The 21,304-nt window shown below is 37.4% G+C and overlaps 1 protein-coding gene and 1 pseudogene across 5 annotated transcripts; both read left to right on the top strand.

The window, feature by feature from the left end:
• Positions 1-10,480: 10,480 nt before the first annotated feature.
• On the top strand, positions 10,481-14,962 carry LOC140851037 (uncharacterized). Of its 5 annotated transcripts, none has more exons than XM_073242371.1 (2): positions 10,481-10,851; positions 14,086-14,962. In XM_073242371.1, the coding sequence occupies exon 2, from the start codon at positions 14,091-14,093 to the stop codon at positions 14,802-14,804; it is 714 nt and encodes a 237-aa protein (XP_073098472.1). In that variant the 5' UTR covers positions 10,481-10,851; positions 14,086-14,090; the 3' UTR covers positions 14,805-14,962. The 5 variants fall into 5 exon arrangements, with proteins under 5 accessions (XP_073098472.1, XP_073098469.1, XP_073098470.1 ...); XM_073242368.1 differs by having other exon boundaries at positions 14,083-14,962; XM_073242369.1 differs by having other exon boundaries at positions 10,481-11,402; positions 14,083-14,962.
• Positions 14,963-15,971: 1,009 nt separating this feature from the next.
• Positions 15,972-19,792, top strand: LOC140851232 (DELLA protein SLR1-like; annotated as a pseudogene).
• The last annotated feature ends 1,512 nt before the right edge of the window (positions 19,793-21,304 follow it).

Genomic DNA, 21,304 nt, shown 5'->3' with positions numbered 1-21,304 from the left:
TTTTAGAGGAAAGAGAAAATGATTTTTTTTAAAAAGTTGCTACTTAAGCTACCTGAGCTAACTCAATAGCGAGCCTGGCAAGTCCTTCATCGGTGGCACCGACTCCAGCCCCGGCTAGGCCGAAGCAGGGAGGCATACACCCCTTCTTCCGAGGGGGCACTGCCCTCACACATTCCATGTGAACCACCATTAGGTGGTATTTAATCCTGTGATTCAGCCGAATGTGGGGCATGTACGTTGGGTGGGTCAGTCCATGATGGTGAAGTTTTGCATAAGTTGGCGGTGGGCCGCATCAGAGAGGCCCTAGTGAGTTGTAAAGGGCATGCAAAGAGTAAGATAGAATATTTGGACCATGCTGAGGGGTTAGGAAGCCCAACTGCTGATGTCAACTAATATGGATCCTACTTTGGAATGTTCAGGGATCTGAGCACTTCTACATATATGAGATTGGTGCACCAGTATTGTCTTGACCTCTACATGTTGCTCGAGACACTTGGTCGGCAAAAGTTTGGAGCGAGCCTGTTGATATTTTTCTTCTTTGTGGGGCTTCTATGCTATAGACTCTTGCGGTTTGGTTAGTAGGTCATAGTGGTTTAGAGAATTAGGACTCCTTGTATTGATGTAATACACAATAGTAGACAATAGATTATAGCCATTATTTTTGAGATTAATGTACCTTCTTGGATCTTATCTGATGTCTATGCTAGCACTGAGTATAGAGAGCAGAGGATGTAGTAGGAGGAGGTGTTTTGATTGGTTGTTCTAGACCTTCCATCTCTGGTTCCAGGTGACTGCAATTGTATTGATAGGCCATAGAAGAAGAGAGATGGTAGACCTTTTTCAAATGATATTGAGACTAGAAAATTCAGGGAGTTTATTGTAAGGAATGGGCTTGTGGACCTTGACTTCTTTGATCCAAGATTTATCTGATGCAATAACTGATAGGACAGAGCTAGGGTCTGGGAGTGGATAGATAGGGCCTTTGCCTTGGCTAATTGGATTCAATGATTCCTGAGTTACTAGGTGCGCCACTTACTGAGGATAGCCTCTGACCACGGTCCGATTCTGATTGTCACAGATTCTATTCTCTTGTACTGCTTTCCCTTTCAGTTCAAGAAGTTTTGATTGTCTTTTCCATATTCCTGGGATATTGCTTGGGAGGTTTGGAGACTCCCAGTTTGGGGTGGTCCTATATACTGGATCACCCATAGGTTGGAGTTGACTAGGCATAGGCTGAGTAGGTGGAATCAGATGGAGGTGGGTGACATTTTCAAGAGATTGGATGAGGTTGAGGCTTCTATCATCGAGCTGCAACTTAGGAAAGAGAGGGTGGGAGGGTTGTCATTTGATGACCTTGCTGAGCTCTAGGGCAGGCTTTCCTTGCACTACTCATTGCTGTAGTTGAAGGTCTTGTGGTGGCAGAAGTCGAGGATTTAGTGGATCAGAGAGGATGACAGGAATATCAGGTTCTTTCATCAAGCCACGGTCATTAGAAAGCATAGGAACTAGATCTAATCTCTAAGGGTTGCTTAGAGTCAGTGGATTGATAGTGAGGATGAGGTTAGGTAGAAGATCTTTAGCTTCTTCAGATTGAGATGAATTACAGAGCTAGGGGGTACTAGGACTTTTTTGGCCCCCCTCTGGCCCACAAGTGTTATGCTTGGAGAATACTATCATGACTGCCGCAGTGTCTAGGGATGAGATCTGGGGGGCACTTTAAGCTTTGGCTAAGGACAAAGCACCCAATCCGGATGACTTCCCTCTATTCTTCGGCGCTACTAGGCCATCATCCAAGATGAGTTGGTGGAGGTGATCCAACAGTTCTTCGCCACTGCTTTGATAGTGACTTCTTGGAAGCATACCTTTATCATCTTGCTATCGAAGAGGTGGGACACTTCGAAACCTGGTCACTTTAGGCCCATCAGTTTTTGTAACACCCTCTATAAGATGTGTACAAAGATCTTGGTGGACAGGATGAAGCCTATTTTATCTTGTCTGATCAGCCTTGTGCAGGAGGCATTTGTGGGTGGTCACAGCATCTCCACGATGTCTTGATTGCCTAGGCATTCATGCACGATTTGCAGAGAGCCCCGATCTGGTGTAGTCTTACGGCCATTAAGCTAGATATAGAGAAAGCCTACAACTGGATCTATTAGAATTTCCACTAACGTGTCCTTATGAGCTTTGGGTTCCATAATCATTGGATTAGTTGGATCATGGACTACATTCAGGTATTTGTTGGGTTTCGTTAGGTGTCATGCATGTAAAATTTTCAAAATAATTTTGAAAAATATAGCAGAGATAGATTAAAACTACTTTTAATCTACGCATGCATAGATATAATCTTATATCTACAGATCTAATTCATATGATGAAAATAACATGAGGAGCATATATTTGATTTCAAAATCAAAATAAAATTGATTATCAGATTACCTATATGAATTGCAAAATCCTTCTTTAGATTTGGATATAAGGATGTTTGCAGGTTCTGTTGAAAGTTGGACATATGTCCGACCTCTATGGATATCCACATGGTGCTAAAGTAGATCGAAAACATCGAAAATCATCGAAGTGCTAACTTTCTTTCAAATCTCTACTTCGTTGGTTTGAATCTGATCTCCTTCTTCGACCATCGTAGAAGAAGATCTAAAGATCTACGCATAGATTGCTATCGCGAAGCACTAAAGGAATGCAGAGAGGCAATAGAAGAACTCCTCCTTTTTCTCTCTTTTTTTGATCTCTCTCTCTCTCTCTGATCTCTCTCTCTGTGTGGCTGATCAGAAAGGAGTTTGGGTGTGTGGATGATGGAAGAAGAAGGGGCAGCACAGATGAATTCTATGACTTGATTTATAATCATCACACCTAAAAACCCTATCCTTTTTATAGATGGCATCAAGGGGATTAGATAGAGTTCAACCAAATTTAAACTCTTATCAGATAAGAAGTTCAAATTCAGATTGAACTAATTCAATCCAATCCCATGTGGTAAGAAGAGAGAGAAGCTCAAGGAAGAGTTGGCGCCCTCTCTCCCTTTTTGCATATGCCAAAGGAAGGAGGTGTGCATCCCCATGTGCACCCCTCCTTTTTACCATGAGAGAGGAGAGAGAGTCTCAATAAACCTGAGACTCTTGCATCTTTATCTAATTAGGCTCAATCTGAATCCGATTGGAATTCGATTCAAGTCCGATTTATTTCAGACTCAGACTTAATCCAATTAGGACTCAAATCTGAAATTCAGATGCTATGTTAGACTCATATAAGTCAAGCTCAAATAAATTAAATCTGATTTAATTATTTAGAATTTGATCTCCAACTGGATCTCATCAAATTGGATTGCAATAATTGCAATTAGGTCCTTCTTGCTAACTATTAGCTGATCCAACATTTGTAACTTTTACAAATTGATCTAAATCATCAATCATATTGATAATTTTATCAAGATCCAACTGTTTGATCTGATCAAATCTCTTTTGTGTATGATTTCATAGATTTTATTCTGTCTGATAGTGAGACATATCATGATCTCCATAATAGTATCATCGAAACACCTTTTAATGGATTAGAATATTTTCAACTCTTATCTATCAAGGATCATCAATCCAGAATGATCTTAATGAGTTCTCACAGTCCACTAGTGACATCTAGCAGTATATAATAACAACCCAGTAGAATAGAATAATTAAAATTTTTAGGTATAGTTATCGTATGATTCAGTTCTTCTATTGTGAGTCCCAACAAGATGGAGGTTATAAAAATTTGTCAAACCTAAACATCTATCACATCAAAGATTTGATTAGCTTAAGTCTAAATAATGATACTGATGGAAACTCCTTTCTATTAATCACCTTGCTATGGCCACAGATTTGAAGACTCATTTTTTCAAATTTCATAAGATTTCTCCTTATCTACTAAGATTGATAGATCTCATTTAGATGCACATCCTACTCTTACAGTAAATCTACTGTAGCCAATATACACTACAAAGATCCAAATGACTAAGAGATCATGTTTATGTGCAGTCAAACTATAGTAACTCTATTATGAGTAGCTGAGGTACCGTAGATCAAAGAACTACTCAGACCACTGTAATATCAAAAAGATCACTGACGAGTGAGTAGGCATCCATATGATCTCTCATTTGATCACGTTCAGTATCGATGTTCTCTAACAACTACCACACTCCCACTCAATGTCTCTATACCATATACTAGAGACTCGTCTATCCAAAAGAAAGTGATCCGTATGTCAATCTAATCAAATCGATCATCGTCCACATGATGATCCATCGATCGAAAGTATTTTAAGAATTAATCATACATATCTCTAAATTTCAACTCTTGAAAATATGTATCTTTAAATTATTAATTTTTAGGATGATTCTTGGACACATAAAATAAGAATAGATAGAAAAAATCTATTTTATTGATGAATCAATATTTTAAGTATAAATATATGTCCTAGAATTATTACTATGTGACTGTCATATTGGCATCTAGTGCATACATCTAACAGTATTATCCTTCTCTATCTTGATCAATGGCACACCGATGGACTTCTTCCACTCTACTGTGGATCTTCATCAAGATTGTCCTTTGTCTCCCTAACTGTTCATTATTAGTTCTGATGCTCTCTCTTGTGCCTTACAGGTGTATCTCTGGGGCGGGAGGTGGATCCCTATATTTTGGCCCCTGGGACCCAATTAGCCATGCACTTATTGTTTATTAGATGATTGCCTTCTATTGAGTCGGGCCTCCGTTCGGATTGTAGCGACGTTTAGAAGGATTTTGGAGGATTATTATACTGGCTTTAAGTAGAACGTCAACCTCCTCAAGTCAATAGTTTATTTCTACCCTAAGACCAGTGTGTGTCAAAAGTAGATGATCAGGGGGATTTTGAGGATCATCGAGTGCACCAGGCCCATGCACTACCTGAGCATCCTTATCATTGGATGGAGACTTTAGAGGACAGAGTGTATTAATATGGAGATTTCAATCCAAGAGCAGATAGAGTGTTGGCGGGCCAGAGCTCTATCCATGATGGCTAGGATGATGTTAATTAGGTTTGTCCTCAGCTCTATCACCATATATCTCTTGTCTAACACCATTGTCTTGAAGGCTTCCCTTCAGAAGCTGGAGCGGCTATTCAAGAACTTTCTTTAGGGCTCACACCTTGGCAAGTGTAGGGTGCACCTCCTGGTGTGGAAGGTTATCTGTCCATCGATTAGCAAAGGGGGACTCGGCATTCAGTCCTTGGAGATGCGTGAGATGCCCTAATAGCTTGACATGCTGTCAAATTTTTTCTTCAGCTTGTCAGTGTCTTGAGTGCCATGATGCGAGCGAGATATGGTGCTTGGACCATCGACGAGGACATTCATGTCACTCGACATTGCTCCTTCATATGGAAGGAGACCTGCTCTCATGCCCCAAAGGTTCTGGCTTTGACCACTTGGTGGTAAGTGATGGGCAATCCATAGACATCATTAGGGATAGCTAGGTGGCTGACCTATTTTTGTGCCACTAGTTGACATTCATCTGCATGGAGGTAGGGGAGTCGAGGTGGGTTTAGGATTTACTTCAGGCAAGGGAGAGAGGTTGGGATAGGAAGCGGGTGGCCCGCTACTTTGATGACCAGTTGGCTTAGAGGATACTTTCTCTGGCTATTCTTATTTATGGTGGTCTAGACATTGGGGTTTGGAGGACCCGTGCACCTCTCGGGTGGTGGCTAGAGAGCTATATGATCTTTATAGGAGAGAGCCATCGAGGAGGCTTGATGGTGTATAGATTTGGAGGCTTAGGATTCACCCAAGAGTTAGCCTTTTCCTTTGAAAGGTCTCTATGAGTCACCTTCCCATCAGAGCCTTCCTGAGAGCTCAGGAGATGGACATTCCGCCCTCTTATTCTGTGTATGGTCTGGTCAACAAGATAATTGAACACGCCCTCTTTCTATCCCATAAAGCTGCTCATGTTTGGAGATGTGCCACTTTCCTTCCAGCAGTGTTCCAATTTGGTGGGTCAATATAGACTTTTGTGGAGGCCTTGCAATAGAACACATGGGCAGGGGCCTTTAGATTTTTGGGCATTAGGGTGGTCTACATCACCTATCATATTTGGCTGGTTTGAAATAGTGGTGTGCTTGAGAATAGGTGGCCGTCACTGATATTTATGTTGGAGTAGGCTATTATCTAGTCCACAGAGATCATTGATCATACTACCTTTGGTTCGACCTTCTTGACTCAAGATATTTTGGACTCCCTCATTGCTCTTGCAGCACCTTATAGGGTCGTTATCACTTGAAAGCTCCCACCCCCAACCTGGCTCTAGGTCAACTTCAACGGTAGCATAATTGCTAACCATGGCGGTGCTTGCTTTGTGATTTGGGGTTCTCACTTTGGGCTCATTGTTGCCGGTGGGATCCATCTCTTCGAGCCTATTATTCCTAGTGTGGAGCTGCGGGCCATCTGGGAGGGCAACAAGTACGTGTGGTTGGAGGTTTGGACTGGTAAGCCTATTGTTGAGGGGGACTCTACTATGGTGGTGAGCTGGTCGTGGGGGTAGCGGGGTCCGTCTTAGAGCACCTGCTTATTTCCAACATCAGGAAGTTGTTGGAGGGTTGCACCTCTGTAGACGTCGGACATGTCTACTGAGAGAAGAACAATACGGTGGATTAGATTGTCAGATTCATAATCGAACACTCTGTAGAAGCTTTAAGAACGGTTCCTGTCGTTCTGCCCTGCCCTTTTTGGGACATTCTATTTTTTAATCTTATTGGTTATATTTGTACTTATGTTATATGAGTACTCCACCCTATCAAAAAAAAAAATCTTCATCCATCTTGTATTCTTGCTTTTTTTTTTTAAAAAAATTATTCTTTATTTTATATCATTAGAAAAAAAAAGTTGGGGTTCCAATCTCTAAGTTAAACTCTAATTCGTGTTCTTAAAAGGGACCCTCAAGATAAATTACGTACTACTAAGCACCACTGATCAATGCTCGGTGGGAATAGTAGATTCATTTCATGTACATATAGTGTTCAAGCACTTGTGAATTAGTAAAGCTCACCTAATTGGGTCCATGAGGACTAAACATGAAAACAAACCCTAGAGGATATATAAATTGTTATATAGTGAGATATTACTTTATATTAGTTTTCTACGGTCAACCGGTTACTTACATGCACATCATTTTTTTTTATTTTTTTTTGACATAGATGAGATAAAACTCACCCACTTCATTAACATCATAAATGGAAAACCACAATTAACAAAACACAAAATGCTATAAAGCCCCCCAAAAAGTTGAGAAATATCATATATGTGTCATATGTATACCTCTATATCTATTTTTGTTTTGGTGATGGTGGGGGTGTTAAGCAAAGAGCTCTATAATAGTGGGTAGAACTACATTCACATGCCTTCAATCCTAATGAAGGTAAGATTCTAGCCTAAGTCTCTAATATAACCACCAATAGAATTTACTAACAAGATAACCTAGCATTTTTCATATCTATAAGGTTTTTACAGGTACTCTTATGAAGTAGATACTATCGTTGAATTTGTTTGCTTGCAATTCTATGATTGTAGGATTTTTGTAGCCTTATTTATATTTTTCTCTTTGTTTTGTTAGACTTGCATTGATATTATTAGTCATTTAATCCATCACAAAGAACCTGCAAGCAATATTTTATAATTCGATCTTGTAATATTATGAAAGTACTAAGGTTTACATCAGTGTGTCCCATCTTCTAGTATTATGAAAGTCTCAAATCATGAATCTATTAAAAGATGCAGCTTGAATTCTAATTCATGCTGATAGTTCTCAAAATGAGGACTCATGATATAGCTTAATATTTGTGTGCTCGGTAAATAAATAATTTTTCATAGCATAGTTTAATCTATTGCAGCTTTAGATTCATTACATGATACTTTTAGCTGCTTAAATGAGTTTGTCTCCTCTTTTTTTTTTCTTGTTTGATGGTTGTATCATTTAATTAAGCCAACCTGACATGAGACTTAGTTGAGGTTGCCTCTTCCACTGAGGATAGTTCTTGCAGAGGATAGTTATTACACAAATATTTTATTGAGTTTTTTGATCAAGATGGGTCTTGCTGAGAAGAGGGCGGCTAGGAAAAGTGAAAGAAGAGAAAAGGGAGGCTTGCAAGACAAGGTTCCCCAAGGTTGAGAAGGGGAGGAAAAAATTGGCCAAAACTAAATGTAGTAAGCAGCAGTTTTCTCTTTGATATATCCAAGCCTACACATGATTTTTGTTTTATGCAGTAAATCGTCATTATTGTGAGGTTTCTTTCTCTGTTCCTTGAAATTTACATGCCCTTTGTAGTGAAAATAAAACTTGTTTGTCAAAGATAAAGCATGGTTTTGTTTATGTTTACTTGATGAGTAGAATATACAAAGCAACTCATAACAACAAATTGTCAGCATCATGCTACTTATCTTGCACATCTCAACCCTAGCAGTTTATGAATATATTATTTCAGCAACTTTTCAAAGTGATTTTAATGATGCCTCTCTAGCATTTCGATTTTTCATACCTGTCCTTCAGTTTGTGAACCTAATTGCTCAGGAGTTGCCACTACTAAGACAACAATATATATGGCTAGATTAAAAAAAAAGTTGCAAAGCTTTTATAAGAATAAAAATGGCTTATTTTAGTACCGATAAGGTAGATACTTCGTGGCCTAGTTACGAGCGTGTAACTTGCGCTCCGTAGTCGGATTTAACTTGAATCAAAGTAAAAGTTTAAAATATTTTTTCAATATATAATTTTTTTGTACAATATAACATATAGTATTTTCATTAGCCCATAAACTTATGTTCATGCTGATCTTCATTTACCATAATCTTTTCATCTAAACTGAAAATATGAATATCAAAATATTTTATTAGAGTATTACTGAATTGAGTTCCATAATAAAATATGAATCAAAATGATTGAAAAAATAAGTTATAATTTTAAATATTTAATATTTGATATTTAAATATTAAATATTAAATCTTAAAATCAATAACCAAATATAGTCCATAATTTTAATCTTATTTTTTAATTATCAATTTTTTAAATTAAATATAAATATATATATATATATATATATTATAATTTCGTACAATCGAAACTATTAACTTTTTTTATGTTGATCTTTGAATATTTTTTGAATTATATATAATAAATTTAAGTATAGAATCCTAAAAGTAATCTTAAAAACTCAAAAAAAAAAAAAAAAAAATTCTGATGCATTGCTGTCATCCAGTTGATACAACCAACTTTTTTTTAATCTTTTGATTTTTTTTCACTTGGATATAATAAATCTAGATATTTTATACATTTGGATATAAATTCTTAAAATCAATCTAAAAAGTCCAAAAAAAATCATGTTAAAATACAACATATTGGCTTGAAAATGCAATAAGCCAATCATGTATCTAATGTTGTAATAAGCTTAGGGATGACTGTGAGATGGACTTTTTTCGATATTCGATCTATCTCGAATTCTAATAGGATCCATATAGCAATACTCAAATAAGAAAAAGATGGCTTAAAAGAGACAATATAGCCAATAAATATTATTTTTTGCTATCATCTATCCCTCTATTTACAGCAAATGATAGATATCTTTAGGCAGCATTCTAGGGTTAAATTGTAATAAAAGTTTTTTAATCCATCTATTCCATCTTTTCAGCCAAACAATCATTTGTGAAGCTGGATTAAATTATTTCTTCTCAAAGGCAAAAGAAATTTTTTCTATGATTTTTTTTTCATTCTCAGAAATCTTAATCAGGTGGGACGCTCGAAGCAACCAAATATGGAAGCTTAGATTCATTCTCTTGAGTCTCAATTAGGTGGGAGGCTTGGAGGGGCCGAATAGAGAAGTTTACACAATGGTTAGGATTTTTTCTTGCTAAATCTAGAAAGTGGGATGGTTTCTCTTTCTAAAAATTTATCTAATTATGAGGATAGAAGTGCTACATTGTTTAGATAGAGAATATAACTTGTAATTAAGATCTGATTTTTATAATTTATGCTCGTATACTAAATATTTGTGAGTATACATTATGTGTGTGATTTTCATAATTTATGCTTATATACTAAGCATTTGTGAGCATATATTGTGTGTGAGAGCAAGATTTTTTAAGTATAAATAAGTTAATTTATTTTTTTAAAAAAATATAAATTTAAGAACAAAGATACACAACGAAGAGATATTGGAGAAAATAAAAAAAATAATATATAAAAACTTATACTTTAAATTATTATTTTATTAGAGAAGCCTAAACCATAAACCAGTTTTAACAAGTTAAACCACGTAATAGCTTTTCTACGGTGTTTTTTTTTCTAAAAATATGATCAATCGTAGCCGTGTTTTTTTTTTCTAAAAATATGATCAATCATAGACGTTGATTCATCATAGCCCGTATGCATCCGCTTAACCCCACCGGCCCCATCCACCCCCTTCAGCCCTCCCAGGTTCCTTCACATCCCAAATCGCTCGGTTTCGGTCGCCCACCTTCAAGACGTTCGCACTCCGCTTCCGGGCGTTCGCATCCTCCTCTCTCTCTCTCCATCCGCTTCCTTTCCCTCCCTCCCCCTCCTCTCCCAACCCCCTCCCGCCCATCTCAGGTTGGAGCCGTGGTGGAGGCGGGATCTCAGGTTGGGGAGTCTTCCTTTTCTTTGTTTCCGGCTAGGAAAACAGATCCTAGGGGAGGCAAACTCTAGGATCCGCCTTGCCACTCTGCTTTATAAAGGTTGTTTAACCCTCTCGCCACTCTGCTCTGCTCCAAAACCCCGTCCCGTTGCTCTGCTCCAAAACCCCGTCCCGTTGATTCCTCACCGAACATAGGTAATAAACTCCTCCTTCTCTTCTTTCTTCCTCTGTTTTTTTTTTTTTTTTTTCTTTTTTCTCTGTTCTTCTCCGAGAGAGATGGGAAATCGGGCTGCACGTCGTCGGCAGGGGTTAGCATGGCCTTTAGAGAAGGAGAGGAGTGGGTCGTCGAGGAAGGAGTCGTTGTCGTAGGCGACGATCTGGCCCCCCCGCTCTCCACTCTTTCGGGCGTTCGCATCCTCCTCCCTCTCTCCATCCGCTTCCTTTCCCTCCCTCCCCCTCCTCTCCCAACCCCCTCCCGCCCACTCCGACTCCTATCCCGGCGACCTCTCTCTCCGCTTCCCTCCCCGCTCTCCCCTCTCTCTCATTCAACATCCCTAATCCCCCATCTCTCTCGTTCTCCCTGATCCTTCCCCAAATCTGAGATCCCCCTATCTGCTGACGCATATCGACACAAGTCCTCCCCTCTCACTCGCCGGGAAGGACCACGATTTTTTTTTTTTTTTTTTTTTTTGTGAATAGATAAGAGATCGCCCTGGAAGAATATCGTTACAGACGTGCCTGCTCAAGTAAGTAAGCTTCAACTCTAGCGGCACTCTATATTATTCTCATAGAAATGTGCTTTTGTAGTTTGGTGCTCTTGACCAAGATATCCGTATGAAAACAAGCTGTTCAAAGGTTGATTTAGAGGTCCCCGTTGTCCCTTTTTGCCTGTCTTACTCCCTTGTCCTCTATTCCCCAAAAAAAAAAAAAACCCAAATGGGAAAAAGATAACTTGGTTCTAATTCTTGCAATTGTTGAGTCGAAAGATATTGTTCTATCTTTCTTCTAGTATTAGCTTATTCCTAGTTATTGCCCAAAGTGGATATTACCAGAAAATTTGAAAATGCAAGTATGCAATGCTGCCCATGCGAGTAAATTTACAGTGTGTTCCCTTCACTCATGCAGTGTTTTATAGTCAATTTTTTCTATTCGGTCACGTGATGTTTTGCATTTATGGGGCATTGAATCCTTTGTTAGTCTGCAGTTAAACAACACTGTATATTATCTTTATGTTATGTTTTTGCATGCTGGTACCTGAATGTGGATGTTGTTGGATATTTTTAATGTGCAAGAAAATTTTTTAGATAGATTCTAAGGTAACCTTGGTATCAGGTGTGGTACTTGGAGCTGAACCAAATTGCATCCATAGGACAAAAATTTTGTATCTCACAATCATGCAGTCAGAAACCATTGACAAAGAGTGATTTAATCCCAGTTCTATTGATGTGGATGATAGCACCAAATTTACTCTCCGCATGCCAATCTGCCTGAAAGTTGTATATTCTAGTGATTAGGCTTGCCTGATCTTTTTCCTTGAAAAAAAAAAGAAGTTACATATCTTCTGTTTCTTTTGATAATATCCAGGTCGGCCGTGGCACATAAGAGAGGGCTAACAAAGTAGCCATCCAATGACCACATACACTTTAGCTCCCACAGAGGAAGAATATTTTTTTCATATTAGGGCAACACATGTCACATATATTGGCTGCTGTTACTACATAGATCCAACATTGAGATATTGTCAATTGAAGATGTCGATATTTTTTCATTGCTTCATTGCATCTATAGTTGTTGGATCCAATACCAGACCATGTTGAGGATAATTAAACCATTAAGCTCCTCACCAACTTTTCATGTATGTGTGGATTGAGTATAGATATTAGTATCCATATCCATTTGCAAGTAACAATGGATATAAATTTTTGTATTTGTTGACATCAATTGGTATGATTACATCCACAAAACGAAATTGACTATGGATATCTGATCCATATCCTATCTTTCCCTGACTCAGTAAAGCCACTTATTCGACCAAAGTTGTTTCATTTCTATTTGGGTAAGATTTGGATCACGTATGTTGAACCAAAAAAATATGAATAGGTTGGATTTGGATTTTGTCCTTGATTCACTTTAGGTCATGAGAACATAGAAATCAAGTCATCAAAACATATTGTTGGCCTTGGGATAAACATGCAATGGACAAATCATGTTTTGTAATAGTCAAGGAAAAAAATGTATTCACGTGACTTGAAATTTTTTTCCCAATTTTCTATTCATCTCCACCTCTATATATTTTATTTTTGAATCTGTACTGTGTCAGGTTTTCCATGGTGCTATATTTGATTGTGTTGATACCTTCTGAGTACTTCTTCCTCCCCATTTCTTTATCTAAGCTTGCCTGGTATGTCTCCCTCTCGCTTCCCCACTCCCACTCCCACTAGCCAAAAGGCTTTTGCCTCTTTTGTGCCACACTGCCTGATTATGATCCCAACTTCTCTTTCATTTTTTGGTTCAATTTTTCTTTTGTTACAGGCAGCAAAAAATAACCAATATAGGAGGTAAATTTGCCTTGTACCATACACCTATGCTTAGTAATCCTGCGCTGGCTTAGGTCTCTTTTTGTGCTTATTTGTCTTTTTGAAAAGAGGCAATGTTTGCTCACTTTTACAGAACAATATCAAGTTTGGGTCTGATCAGATCAAGTCAGGTTTGGGTACCTCCCATCCAAACTTGGACCTTTAAGGGGACTGAATCTAAATTTTTAACCCAAATCCTTGGTGTGTTGGCTCTTTAGTTAGGTAGTTAAAATATCACAAGTGTAATTAGGTCTATATCTTGACCATGGCTTCATCTAAATTCATATATTTTCATAGATTTGCATTGCATGGTCATTTTTTCATTTTTACATTTCTAAGTTTTAAGCTGTTATCTTCTAACGATTTCTTCCATAACTTGATTTAGAAATAGTTTGACATAGTTTTCAGTCCCGGACACTTTTCATCCAGGCTTTATGCTGGCTTTTTGTGTGTGTGTGTGTGCGCGCGTGCGCACAAATATCCAAGTATTAAATAGGGTCCACTTATAGTGAAGCTTGCTTGTTTGGAGTTTCTGGGAGTATCGATTTCTGATGTTTAAAAATATTGACATTTAAAGGATTATTTTCTTTTATGAAGGCTAAATATGCCTGCACCTGAAATATCCTTTTAACTTTCGTTCAGTTTGAGAAAAAAAAGAAGGTTTTGCTCTAGAAGAACATAATGTTTGGCGAATTTATTAGATTTCTTTGATTGCAAAGTCTTATTTTGCATTATACACTTGTGCATGTTGAAAGGGCAATAAACAGCAAAAAGACATTGTGGTAATATTTTGCATCATTTTAGTTTACTTATTTTACTTATTCTGCTTTTGTGGTGAATCTATGAGCAGCAGCAGCCATGAGTGCTTCTTCAATGTTACCCCAAAAGCGACCACATCCTGACTCAAAGCCAAAACTTCCTGCGCTGTCTGAAACCGAGCGTATCCTCTATGAGTTGATTAGGAGCAAGCAAAACATTGGAATATGGACAGCTGACATGAAAAGAGAGACAGGTCTTCAAACCACTGTTGTCACCAAAACCCTCAAGTCTCTCCAAAACAAAAATCTTATAAAAGATGTTGTTAACATTCACAACAAGGCAAGAAAAATTTACATGGCTATGGAGTTCGAACCATCAAAAGAAATCTCGGGTGGTTCATGGTATTCAGATGGAAGTCTTGATATAGAATTCATTAGGATTCTAAGAGAGCAGTGTTTGAAGCATATTGAAAGACTCCAGATTGCCACTATGGAAGCTATATACAAATCCATCCAAGAATCGCGTGTATTCAAAGTTGAATGTACCATGCAGCAGATTGTGGAAATTGTTAATGCGATGGTTCTGGACAAGGAGATTGAGGAATTGAAGAGTACTGGGATAGGAGATTTTTCTAAAGTTCCATCCGGAAAGATTTGTTACAAGAGCTTGAAAGGTAGAGAAGGTCCGAAGATAGGTGCCTTATCATCAATTCCCTGTGGAGTTTGCCCTCGGATAGGTGAATGCACGCCAGATGGAATTATCTCACCAAAGACTTGTGTCTATTACAACAAATGGCTTAGCTTGGAATTTTAGATGTGAACTTGTTATCAGAAGTGCTCTAATGAAGGCAAGCTTTTCAATGTGTTGCTAGCCTTTTTTTGCGATAGTGAACTTTCTCACTGATTTTTTCCAGAATGATGGCTGACCAGCAGGTCCTCTCTGGTAAATCTATAGAAATCTTTATCTTGCTATTTTCTGACTCTATCCTAAGATAAAAAATTGGTGAGATCGATTAATTATAGTCGTCAAGCATACAAGCGATGTCTAGTATGTACTCAATTCTAATCATGTGATCCACGAGAAAATGTTCTAGAGATTTTATTTATTTTTTTAAAAAAAATTGGAAACGCCAAAAATTGGATAAATACTAATGTGAGAAGCAAATTGTAAGGTATATATTATTGGAAATATGTGGTGACATCCATGTGGGCGTACACACTGGGAAGGTCAATGCTCAGGTGACCATCATTGGAATATCCATTATTTAATATTTATATCCCTAAAATTCTTAATTTATTCAGGACTATGTAAATGGTAAGCAATGTCAACTGTTGCAATTTTGCTTCCATAGAATGGGTTCATTTGCAGCAGTTTATCAGGAAAAATTGGACGGATGAACCTCTTATTTGTGATATTGGATCTTTCTCTAAATTATTATCATAATTTTTTATGATCTTACTGTTCCAGTAGACTTAGTAAAGAAGAGAAAATAAAAGAAAAACAAACATTGGATTTATATGTCTAGAAAAATTCCTAGATTGCAATGGCTCGTCCTGTTCTGGTTAGATATTCACAAGAAATTATGTTCATACACCATAAAAGCCATCAAAAAGTCTGAATTTTCTGGATTAAAAAAAAAAAAAAAACTGTTTTGTTTATGACTTATCAACTATTTTTGGGGATTACATGGGAGGAAGAAAAATCTGTGTAATAACGTCAAAAGTCTTCCTCATGCAATTCAATATACAACACATAAGAACTCATTGAAAAGGATCTCAAAATTTAGAGAGAAAGGAGCAAGAGAGCAGGAGAAAGTGGGGGCATACATGACCCACTGGTAATTTGGAAAATTTTGGTCGGATTGGGAAGCAATGGTGGCAAAATCCATCAATATCCTGATGATTGAGACTTGGGAAAGTGTATTTTGGAAAAAAAAAATGTTTAGATCTCTCATAAAACTGATATTTTTGGTTTTCTGGGATGCCGAGATTGGCTAAAACTATTAAGAAATTTTTCCCAAAGAACACTTTTTCACAGAAGTTTACATATATCGGTTTAGAAAGATTATTGTCTCCAGTAAAGGTAAACCGGTAAAGAATAAGGCCAAATTTCTTGTCTACGGTCCATGAATCTTGATACAAACACACTGATACTAGAGTAAATACGCACCACTTTCACTTTGTCATAAATGAATAGAGTTTATCAAATTGAATATAAAATATCTAGATTGATGGGTTCAGAGTCGTGCATTAAAGCTCCCTGTTAAATACCCAGGTGTGTTGTATTTTTTGAAATATATATATATATATATATATATATATATATATATATATATATATATATATATATATTGGATTTGAACCAATGACTCCCGCCGTATGAAAGCAATACTCTAACCACTGAGTTAAGTAGGTTATTCACTTATAGGATTATAAGTGAAATATTATTTCTAAGCAATACCAATCTGTTAACAGTAGACAGATCAGAGAGCTATCATATATATATATATATATATATATATATATATATATATATATATATATCTAAAAATATTATTTTTACAAGGATATCAAAAGTGAGAGAATTATTAAAATTGAAACTCCATTAATGGATAAGGAGAAATGCGTACACTGAATACTACAATGTAGATAAAACCCTAGTGCATGGTCAAATTAAGAAAAAAAATATTATAAATTGTTTGCCCTATGACTAGGTGATAAGAGTGATGGAAACGAGCTTAGCACGAGTATCTTAAGAACAATTCAAGAATTTCTTTGAAAGAAGAAAAACCAATTCTTTTATTGAAATATTTGCGAAGAAAGGGAATACTTGATGATATTCTAGTGGATATTATAAGGTTTTTGGATAAAAAACAGTTTTACGTGAACTTGTGTAAATCTTTACACCCACATTACATGTTATGAATCATTATTGTTGAGATCACCATTATGTCACTGCATAGACAATGATCTTGTGTAGAAATTGATAATTGGCTAACTAACACTCCAGGCCCAATTGATATTTGCTGCTCCTTATGTACCACACCAATCCCCAAATGCCCCATTAGTCCAGTGAATTGAGCATTGATCGTGAATGGTTGGGTTTCTGATAGTAATACCATATATTTAGGATAACCACATACTTTACAAACTAAACATTGAGAAGTCAAATATCGTGTTAGACTTTGAAAGATTATGGATCTTGAAATTAGCCAATCAAATCAAAATCCTGTTGTTTGGGAAAGGCTTCAATCAGATATATCTCTTAATCTGAGAAAAAGTAGACGATGAAGATAAAATTGATATAGTAGTCAAAATCTGTATAGCAGACAATAAAATAGATTTTTGATATTTATTTTCATTAGTCACATTTATTTTGAAAAAAAAAACTATCCTATTTGAATTAGAAAGGGAATCTGACTTGAATTGTATTTGGGCAGGTCTTATTAGTATAAATAAAGATTATGTATTAATTAAAAAAAAGATCTAGATAATACTTCATCAAAATTTTTAAAATTTTCTTAAATTTTCTTAGGAGATTTGAGTTGGGTGGATTAAGAAATTTTTTTTTCCATCTCTTGATCAAATCTTGCTCTCTTGTCAAAAATTTGGTCCCCATTATTACATCTTTAACGATTTTCCATTTTGACTAATATTGATTCTTCTATGATTATTGTAATCCCATCTCCAAGTATAGATCATCATATGTGATAATTCCATCTACAAATATTAATCTCTAATTAAATTTGATGTAGCCAGTAGGTTCTATGACCGGTTAGATCATGCCAAGCTTCGCAAAAGCCAATAGATTTATGGGTGAAAACTTTAACAAGCAAATGTTCTAGCCATATTTTCCTATAAAATTTTTGTTGAAGGCCGTATCAAATTATGACTGAATTTCTATATTTGCATTTGAATAATTGGTGTGGTTCTTTATTATAGACTTCTATTTCTAATACAGCTATTCAAATCCAATGATGCAAAGAAAAGTTTGTAGGTGTATTTGACATACTTGAATTCAGATCAAAATTATATATATACCATCCTAAGCCATCAAGACTATGAATGAAATCAAATTAAGAAGGAAAATAGCCTCAATTTTTAAGTAGTTGTCTTCAGTCCTAACTTTCTCTGTCACCTATTGCACCACTCTACCCGAGCAAGCTAATTGTCAATGCTTGTAATACACACAACCAACGGCTTTAGAAAAAAGAGGCAAGGTGCATCCTATGGTTATCATCTTAACAAAATATATAATAAGAAATAGGGGCTATAAATAAATTAAATTGCTTGTGAGCTACTTTGAGTTCGACGCATGTCCAAGTTCAACTCGATTCAGTTATTATCGAGATCAAGTCGAGTTTGAGTAGCTTGAATAATTTTTTGAGTCAAAGTCGAATAGTAGGATACTCGATTTGAAAACTCACAAGTCTATTCAAATTTGATAAATTAACAAAATTCATCTGAGATTAAGTCGAAATTACACTTAAAGCCAATAGTTTTAAAAACCTACACCTACACCCTTTATGTTTAGTTTAACCCAAATAGTTAGGCAGTCTGTTAATCCTAATTGGGACTCAAGTGCCACCTAATAAATTTTTTCTGAAATAACCGAAATGGCCCTTAATAAAGGATGAGCAAAATAAAAACCCTTCTCTCCTCCAGTCTTCTCTACCTCCATTGTTCTCTTACTCTGCTGTAGTTCTCATTGCAGGCTTTTCTGTATGCCAAAGACATCATCCCCAGCTACTTACAGATTTATCCCTCCCGTTGAAAATTGGCTTTGCCTTCTCTGTTACTGACTCGTCATCTCTATCGAAACTACCAAGTCCACCCCCAACAGGGTTGCTCCCTTGACTCCAGCTTCTCTGATATTCTTGAGATGCACTTCTACGAGAGCTGCCCCTGCCTCAAGTTCACCTTCTTCACCGCCAACCAAGCCATTCTCGAGGCCTTCGTCGGCTACCATCGCATCCACATCATTGACTTCAGCATGAAGCAAGGACTGCAATAGTCAACATTGATGCAAGCCCTTGCCCTTCACCCCGACAGCTCGTCGTCGCTTCGGTTCATTGGCATCAGCCCTCCCCAGACTGACAACACCGATGCCCTCCAGCAGGTTGGTTGGAGGCTTGCCCAGCTTGCGGACACCATCTATATCAATTTTCAGTATCGTGGCTATGTCGCTAGCAGCCTCATCGACCTCGAAACTTGCATGTTCGAGGTGGAGGATAGTGACCATGGCAACAGCAATGCTGGCATAGACAAGGAGCCGGAAGTGATGGCAGTGAACTTAGTGCTCGAGCTCCACTGACTTCTCACTCGATTAGGGGCACTGGAGAAGGTTCTGGGCATGATCCGAGCGGTCCGATCGAGGATTGTTATGGTGGACAGGCAGGAGGCGAACTACAATGCTGGCTCATTCCTGGAGTGGTTCATGGAGGCATTGCACTAGTACTCTACCATGTTCGACTCTTTGGAGGGTGGTGGCACCATTGCTACAGGAGAAATTATTAGGTAGTGGAGGCAGCCATTGGTGCCAGCATGAGACCGAAAGATCTGATGATGTCGGAAGTGTATCTTGGTTGCCAGATCTACAATATGGTGCCCTGCGAGGGCATAAAACGAACAAAGCGGCATGAGATGCTGTGCCAGTGGCATGGACAAATGACCTGGGCCGGGTTCGAGCCGATCCACCTTGCCTCCAACATGTTCGAGCAATTCAGCATGCTCCTCGCTCTCTTCCTTGGCTGCAATAGCTATTGCATCGAAGAAAAAGAGGGATGCCTCACCCTCGGGTGAAGAAAAAATATCCGATTTGATCGGATAGGCAGGGTGTATTTTAAAATTTATCTAATCTAGCAGTAGTATAACTCTTTATATTTACTTGATATGTAGCTGAATAGGGATCAAATCCCCAGAGATTGTTTGAATCCGATGCCTCGCGAGGCCTGAAAGCATAGGCCCTCTATTTCGCATGCATGCCAAGCTCCTAGGGAAGCGGGATGAAGCCCTGCGCATCAATCTTTAGAAGTGAAGCAAGAGGAGGGAGGAGATCTGATTTTCTCTCCTTAGGGATGCCTAAGATTGGATCCTCATGCCTTCAACCAAGGTGCTAAGAAATCCTACACGCTAGAAAGAAGGGATCGGCTTCCTTTTGTTGTCGCACAAAACTCTCTACCGATGATTAATTTTGTTTGTTGCATAAAAACTTCTAACCTCCGGTTGATAAGTGGTCCCCTCTTAAATAGATGTGGCATCTCAAAATTAATCAATGTTCTAAGTTGGTTAGGATTCAAACCCTTGTCCAAAAAGGAATCCCACTTAAGAAAGGAGATGTAAGAAAGAAAGAACACCTCCTCTCTTCATGCATGAAACTTTCACTGTGCGCATACTTATGGGGCAAAATAATATGGTGCCTCCTCTCCTTTTTAGTCAGCTCTCATGAGAGAGAGTCTTAGGTATATGAGACTCTTTAGTTCTAAATCAAATGACATCAGATTTGACTCAAATTGGATCCGATTCGAATCTGATTCGAAGAGCCTGTCAATCCTAATCTAATTAAGATTTTGGTCTAAATCTAATTTTAGATTTTTAACCCAATTCAAGCCTAATTAAATTAGATCTAATTTGAAATTAATTAGCCCTTGAATTCAATCTCTCATAAATCTCTTAGATCATTGATCAGATTAATATCATCTCCGAAATTAAATCTGAACCTTATATCTAGTGTTAGCTAGATATAGTCAACTTATTTAATTCCATATGATGCTTAACTTAATTTTCAGTTAAGTTAATCTATTTATTCAATCAAGTCAAGTACTTTCAAATTAAACTCATAGATTTGGATTAATTTTTTTCTACATTATCTAACTTTGTGTGTGACTCTATAGGTTCGAACACTAAGATGGTAGCATAGGAACTATTTTTTATACTAATCGAAGTTGTCATTTAGCAATGATTCCCGATGTCCGAATAGGTCGAATATATGCAAGGCGATATTCAAGAATCTACGCATATGGTTACCACATAATTCATCCCTTTGATCACGAATGCTCGAGGATGACATAGGGTTTCATTGTCAACCTTGAATGAGTCATCCACATTGTATTCCAATCTTTCAAATCCATCACATGGATTATCCGAGTCCAGATTTTACTAAATTGAAATACAGTGATGTCCTATCTCCTATAATATGGAGGGGTCAATCCCATCTTGGTCCACACACAGACTTTGTAAGTACTTGACTGTACCTAGTAACCTTCTGTCACTGTATTAGAAATGCAGATAGTTCAACACCAAAGTACAGTGAGT

The sequence above is a fragment of the Elaeis guineensis genome, chromosome 8, assembly GCF_000442705.2.
Source record: "Elaeis guineensis isolate ETL-2024a chromosome 8, EG11, whole genome shotgun sequence".
NCBI lineage: Eukaryota > Viridiplantae > Streptophyta > Magnoliopsida > Arecales > Arecaceae > Elaeis > Elaeis guineensis.
This window is presented reverse-complemented; position numbering and strand designations above follow the sequence as displayed.